Source organism: Prosopis cineraria, unplaced genomic scaffold (genome assembly GCF_029017545.1).
Source record: "Prosopis cineraria cultivar Desert tree isolate PC_DT_omini unplaced genomic scaffold, ASM2901754v1 PC3, whole genome shotgun sequence".
Lineage (NCBI taxonomy): Eukaryota > Viridiplantae > Streptophyta > Magnoliopsida > Fabales > Fabaceae > Prosopis > Prosopis cineraria.
Genome location: NW_026555334.1, coordinates 4,963,713 through 4,971,031, shown reverse-complemented (window position 1 = coordinate 4,971,031; position 7,319 = coordinate 4,963,713). Strand labels below are relative to the sequence as shown.

Here is a 7,319-nt window from a genome sequence, read left to right as displayed (position 1 = left end):
TATTTTTATTATATATTTTTAAAATTGAAGAAAAATAAATTTTAAAGTTTTGCCTATTTAAATGAATGATTAATTAAATAAGCTACTCAATCAAAAGATTCATTTTGCATTCTCCCAGAGATATTAATTAATTAACAATTATTAATTAGTGGATTTTTTTAAAAGAAAAGAAATCAGTGGACTTTTTTTTTTTAAAAAGATTTTTCCGTTTCAACGGCCGGAGGGAATTTATTTAGAATTTGGAACAAACAGTAAACCACCCTCATAATTCAGACAAAAATAAACCTAAAGATTCATAATAATACAAAACCACAAAGAATAATGCCAATCTGGCTCAGATGGTCAGATCCTCTGTTTCCAAAATTCTTTTACAATTCATTACCACCAATAATTTCTAAACGAATCACAAACAACACCAACGTTGGCCGTCCTTTTCCTAAATTACCCCTCAGAACGCCCTTAATTACGTGTAGAACCCTCTTTAAATACTCGTCACTCCTTGCTTCCCCCTTTCAATCTCTTACCGCCACTGAACAGAGGCTTGTTCGTCCTCACCCCTCGTCCCTCTTTCCCTCTCAGATCTTCCCTTGATTTTCCGTCACTTTCCTGAGAAAATGAGAGAGATCCTTCACATCCAGGGTGGTCAATGTGGTAATCAGATCGGCGCCAAGTTCTGGGAGGTTATCTGCGACGAGCATGGCATTGACCATACCGGCAAGTACAGCGGCGATTCTGAACTCCAGCTCGAGCGCATCAATGTCTATTACAACGAGGCCAGCGGAGGCAGGTATGTTCCGCGCGCCGTTCTTATGGATCTGGAGCCTGGTACCATGGATTCTGTTAGATCCGGTCCATTTGGTCAGATCTTCCGCCCGGATAACTTCGTCTTTGGGCAATCTGGTGCTGGAAACAACTGGGCTAAGGGTCATTACACCGAGGGAGCTGAGCTAATCGATTCGGTATTGGATGTTGTGAGAAAGGAAGCCGAGAATTGTGATTGCTTGCAGGGTAATGAGTTCATCGATTCATCTTTTAGGTTTCCATGTTTCTTTTTCAAATAATTTTCGATTTGATGCAGAATTTTTATAGTGGAATTAAAATAGACATGTTCGGATTCCATTATGATTTTACAGTTTGCTGGTCCTTGATTGTATGCATGTATTTTAGGGTGTCAATGCCGTGATTTTATTTTGGTATTGTTAAATTCTTATTTGCGATGCTTTATGATCTTAGGTTCCTGTTAATTTGTTTCTATTGGTGATAGGAAGGGTATGGTGGTTTTGTAGCCATTTTTTTATTTGTCTGATTAGGCATTATCTTGATTGATTGTAGCAAATTAATTCTCTTGATAGTGGAGGCTTTCCTTTTCTTTTCTTCCCCTGCACCTGGGAGTTTCTTTGTAGTCATCTATGAACTTGCTTGATGATTTTGCATCGTAAGTTGGAAACATATCTGGTTTTGGCAGTCAACCTTTGTTGTTTGTTGTAGTTTGTACATTTCCAAAATCTTAAAAACTGCAATCTTTCATTTCCGATTTGTTTTGTTTTTGCTGTTAGTCTCAGTACTTTACGGACTTTAGCTCAAGTATAAGACTGCAATTATGCAATTCTTTTTTTGATCTCTTCTACTAAAAGTCAATCTATTCAAAATTTCAGATACTGCTTTTATGCTAACAGAATGAAATTAATTCTAAATCTTAATATTTTGTGACCAGGATTTCAGGTCTGCCACTCTTTGGGGGGAGGAACTGGCTCTGGCATGGGAACGCTTCTCATTTCAAAGATCCGGGAAGAGTATCCAGATCGGATGATGTTGACCTTTTCTGTCTTTCCCTCCCCAAAGGTTTCCGACACAGTTGTAGAGCCCTACAATGCCACACTTTCTGTGCATCAGCTTGTCGAAAATGCTGATGAATGCATGGTCTTGGACAACGAGGCTCTCTATGACATCTGCTTCCGAACTTTGAAGCTTGCCACCCCAACTTGTAAGTTTTTTATTGTTTACGGGTTTTAGTAGGTTAGTGCAACTTTTCTGCTTTTTCCCCTTGTTGATGCCGAGTATCATTTGGTATACCTTTTGATCCACTATCTAGTGGTGATTTGATATCCTTCTAGGTCATGTGTCTCACTCATAGTGGTTGTGCTTGTTGAGCTTTTGTCATCATTTGGTTTTTAGTCAGTTCCTTAGGAAGGAAGGCATTAGATTTTACTCTCATTATAGATAGAAATTATTAATCTCATCTGTTTTATTTTCTTGTCTTGTTGCAGTTGGTGACCTTAACCACCTCATCTCTGCTACCATGAGCGGTGTTACTTGCTGCTTACGATTCCCTGGGCAGCTGAACTCTGATCTTCGAAAACTTGCTGTGAATCTTATCCCATTCCCTCGTCTCCACTTCTTTATGGTTGGATTTGCACCTTTAACGTCAAGAGGATCCCAGCAGTACCGTGCCTTGACAGTGCCTGAGTTGACACAGCAAATGTGGGATGCTAAGAACATGATGTGTGCTGCAGATCCACGCCACGGTCGCTATTTGACTGCGTCAGCAATGTTCCGTGGTAAAATGAGCACCAAGGAGGTGGATGAACAGATGATCAATGTCCAAAACAAGAACTCTTCTTACTTCGTTGAGTGGATTCCTAACAATGTCAAGTCTAGCGTGTGTGACATCCCACCTAAGGGCCTTAAGATGGCTTCTACTTTTATTGGAAACTCAACATCAATTCAGGAGATGTTTAGGAGAGTCAGTGAGCAATTCACTGCTATGTTCAGGCGTAAGGCTTTCTTGCACTGGTACACGGGTGAGGGAATGGACGAAATGGAGTTCACGGAAGCCGAGAGTAACATGAACGATCTGGTGGCTGAGTATCAGCAATACCAGGATGCTACCGTTGATGAGGAAGAGTATGAGGAGGAGGAGGAGGAAGAGGGGATTGCTGTCTGAGGAGTGCCTGTGAGTTCTCAAGGTTGTATGAAATTTCATTATGGTTGGCTTTGAGCGAGTGGTCAAGTTGTATGCTATTGTCTGAATTGTGGATCATTGTATAATCTTGGTTTGTTGACAACGCTTCTGTTTTTTGCAATTTAATCTTGAATGTCTGTAGTAGCGAAGTAGGTAGATAATTCTTATACATCTTTGCAGTTTTCGTTTTTGTATAATCCTTTGTCTTTCTATTTTCTTTTTTATATATCAATTTTCTTTTTATATATCAACTCTTGTTCAAATGTTTTTTGGTTTGGCATGTTTCTGCCTTCAACCTCGCGTCTTTTATGGTTGTTGTCTGCTTTTGTTTAATTAATCTAATTCTATCCTTGTACCTGTTTCAAATGAATCTATGCCAGGTTAAAAAACTATGATTTGCCTGCCTTGTTCATTTGTCGGATTATGATAAATAACGTAACGATAAAATGGAATAGATAAATAAAATTACTTTTCTGCCGAGCCGAAGTAAAGCACGAGTTGTTGCCAGCTGAAAATACTTGTACAACTGTATCGTAATGTCATAAATTGAAAACTTGGATGCTTGGTTAATTTTGTTATATAGGACACTGTTAATCAAATGATATCCCAAATGACATAGTTAATTATCTTCAAAATTATATATATTTTTTTATGTTTGCTTTTATTTGACAGTTGTCTTTATTTAGAAAATGCTCTTGTTTATAATTTTTATTAATTACACTCTCTGACATGTTAAAAGATTCAAAATATTTTATATTTTTTAATGTGATATTTTAAAAAAAATATCTTATAATATTGAATGGATAGAGTAACTTTTATTATTTTGAATGAGCAATTATATTTTTTCAAAAAATAATCAGTAACTTATAATTCATTTTCAACATAAAAGAACTAAAATAAAATATTGGGCATTGTATGAAAATAAATAAATTAAATTAATCTAAATTTAAATGACCATTTTGGTCCATTAATTTTATTTAAAACTTTCAATTCAGTTGGCTCAATATAGTTTAAAAGTCAGCTTAATTAACAACAATTCGGTTGATTTGTTTAATAATTTATAACAGGCAGAAAATTTTTAAGAAAAAGATGAATAAATGCACACCGTATATATCATTATAGCCTTGGATTCTTCAATTCTTCCCCCTACCTTCGAAATCCATAACCTAATCCAAAATTCAACCTAATCTTGATCCATCATCAAAACCTAATTCAAATCAAAAGCTATAACCTTTGAATCCAACATTTCTACCAATTAATTTTTAAATTAGATCAACGGAGTAAATAGATGATAAAATTGAGCCTAGACTCTCATAGATAGATCATATTAGAACCTGACCTAGGTTTAAGAACACCAAAATCCCCAAATCTAGTCAGTGAAAAGTGAAGAAATCCTCATTCAATCAGTAGATTTAGGATCTAAGACACTCATGTTGATCAAGTCTAGCCTCAAAGGGATGAAACAATGCTCCATAAAGATAAGGTTCAAATGTCATAACACACACACACACACACACACACAAACTAAAACAATGCTCCTTTCGACTCTCAGTTCCCTCTTCTTCCTTCACAAACCCTTGTAGAGGGATGAAACAATGCTCCATAAAGATAAGGTTCAAATGTCATAACACACACACACACACACACACAAAACTAAAACAATGCTCCTTTCGTCTCTCAGTTCCCTCTTCTTCCTTCACGCACAGAAACGTTCGACCAGCGCCCCTTCTCTGTCACGGCATCAGCCGTCGTCGCGCAGCTTCGCTGAGGGCCATCGCGTCAGTTTATCTGTGAAGCTGATGCGTCGGATCGTCCGCATCTTGGTCTTCAGATGTGTGCAGATCTAAGCTGCTGCAGCGCTGTCGCCGCTCCTTCACCGTAAGCCGTCACCGTCGCACTGCCTCTCCAACGCCAAGCTGCTGTTCTGCACTGTCCCTTCTTTCTCTATCTCTTCTGCGTCAAGCTCTTTTGTAAGTGTAGTTTTTCTTCATTTTCTTAATTAATATTGTTTGCTGTTCGTTGAAGCAATCCCAAGTAAGTATTTAAGGTTTCTTCGGGGTGGATTTTATCTAGTTCGGTTCCCAAATACTGCATAAAGTAAGTCATCGTTCTTACCTTGCCTCAATCTACACCGTCAAATTTCCATCACTCACGTTTTCTTATTTGCATAAAACAAAAAATACGGGATTTCGGCCAAAAATGCGACAAGGAAAGATATCAAAAGGGGATGGTTTCTAGTTCGCACCAAGCATCCTTCTTGACTTATTATATGAAACTCTGGTGCTTGAGCACTTGAGCCTTGAGCTTCTCCAAACCATCTCTATGTATATATTTATAATACAAAATCTTTAAAACTCTGCTTTAGCATCTCCAAAGGATGAAGTGTTTATTTGAATTATATCCTTTTCCATGCTTTAGCTCTTCATTAATAATGTTAAAGTAGTATGTGGTCTTAATGGTTCTAATCATATTAAGCATTTTGTTTACTTCGTTTCTTTCCATGAAGGTGGTGTCTTATCAATTTATTCTGGTAGTACTATTTCTTCTACAGTTCTACTTAATTAACTAACCTTGCTTTGATACATTTTGATGCTAGACATGTAATCTTAGGACTTCCACTATTGTACTTAGGTTCCTGTACTTGTTGCATTTACTGTCAAATTTAACAATTATAGTGATGACCAACTTACAGTGTATGTTTTTCAAGTTCTGGAATTGTGATATCAAGTTCTCGATTTGTTAATGCTGTCAGATATTGTGTGGTCGTTAGAACTCAAAGAAATTATCCTTTTCGTATAGTGTATCGTGTGATCTTGTAATGTGAGATATAACTTATATATTACTTGAACTCTCTATAGGTGAAGTGAGACCCAATTTCACTTTCTGTGTAGTACTTATCAAAATTAATCCCTTAGTACTATACTGGCAACGCCACTCGCTTTCTAGAATCCAAATATACAAAATTAAAGTTGCAATGATTTTTTTGTAAATCTGGTATGGAAATGCAATGACTTTAGAACCAATGACATTTTTTTTATTAGTCTCTTTAGATTCAGATTAATGTTTCCTTTAGTTAATGCATGATGTTAAACAAAACTACAGGGAGAAAGTCTTGACATAGGTTACAGATCTCCCCAAACTTGTTAATTGATCAAGTTCTGAGGTCTGTGATTTTTTCAAATAGTTCTGCTATGTTTAATCTAATCAGCTTTGCTATGCTCTGTTATGCTTCAGCTTGTTTATTTCATGAATTGATGCTGGTTTTCCTAGATGAAGAAGACTTCAATTGTGTCTCTAACTCTTGGGTATGTTAAATTCTTACTTTTTTGTTCTTATTTTTGCAGGAACCTGTATTACTATTTTGTTGTATCAGAAAACAAACCTTTCGAAGATCCTATGGTTCTTTGGTGATGGCTTTATATATGAGCATGTTTTTGTTACAAAATGCAACGTAATTTTTTCCTAATTAATATTGCATGTGAAAGGAGGTGTAAGATTGACAGGCGTAAGATTGACGTGAAGTTGGTATTGTGTAAATAACAATAAAAAATTAGGATGCCATATTTAGGAATCTCATGGTAAATAAAAAAGGGAGACAAGACAAAGAAAATGCTTACAAACTCTTAAGCTGTAAATCTACATTATAGTTATGTAAATTGCAACATTCAGATGTTGAAATTTTGTATATCGTAAAATTGTATATTAACTAATGAAATTATGTTATTATGCTTAATTTGCTATAAAGCACTGTGTATTTAAATTCTATTAAAAAAGTATGCTATGAAATTTAAAACAAAAATGAAGCATATATGCATTGTGCTTTAAAAATGAATTTATTTTTTTTAAAAATGGCATGTGCTACTGTATGCTTTTATGTAGAGTGCTCCTTGAGAGTAGTTTAGAGTGGCCCTTACCCATAAGTGCTCCCTGTAGGACTATCCATGAATTTTGTGACCTCATTAAGATGCTTCCGGGAGTGCTTCCCCCAAAACCGCTCCCATAGGCCACTGCTGAAGCTATAAAAACAAGTACTTCAAAGAATGTCTTTTGTAGTAATGTTTGCTCTAATTCATGTGTTAAGTCTTAAACTTAGCATGATAATTAATAGGGATTTGTTTGCAACTTGTTTTAGGAATAGTCTTTTATTCTTCAAAACAAAAGAAAAAACAAAAAAGTTTGTTTAGTAACATATTTTCAAAATATATTTTGGAGAACAAAAAATATTATTTTAAAAAATAAAAAAATGAATTTTTTTTGTGTTTTAAAATTATTGTTCTGAAAAATAAGAAAGAATGAAAAAAAACATTTATTTTCATTTTTTTATTTTCAAAATATGTTATATAAAATATAAAAATAA

At 35.3% G+C, this 7,319-nt stretch overlaps 1 protein-coding gene and 1 long non-coding RNA gene across 2 annotated transcripts; both read left to right on the top strand.

Annotated features, from left to right (window-relative positions):
• The first annotated feature begins 508 nt into the window (after positions 1-508).
• Positions 509-3,159, top strand: LOC129304672 (tubulin beta chain). The gene is made up of 3 exons (XM_054944410.1): positions 509-1,008; positions 1,715-1,984; positions 2,268-3,159. Exons 1-3 carry the CDS (start codon positions 615-617, stop codon positions 2,942-2,944), a joined length of 1,341 nt encoding a protein of 446 aa, XP_054800385.1. The 5' UTR covers positions 509-614; the 3' UTR covers positions 2,945-3,159.
• Positions 3,160-4,492: 1,333 nt separating this feature from the next.
• On the top strand, positions 4,493-6,640 carry LOC129307476 (uncharacterized). Its single transcript, XR_008592376.1, has 2 exons — positions 4,493-4,932; positions 6,307-6,640. It is a non-coding gene; the product is annotated as an uncharacterized LOC129307476 (long non-coding RNA).
• Positions 6,641-7,319: the final 679 nt, after the last annotated feature.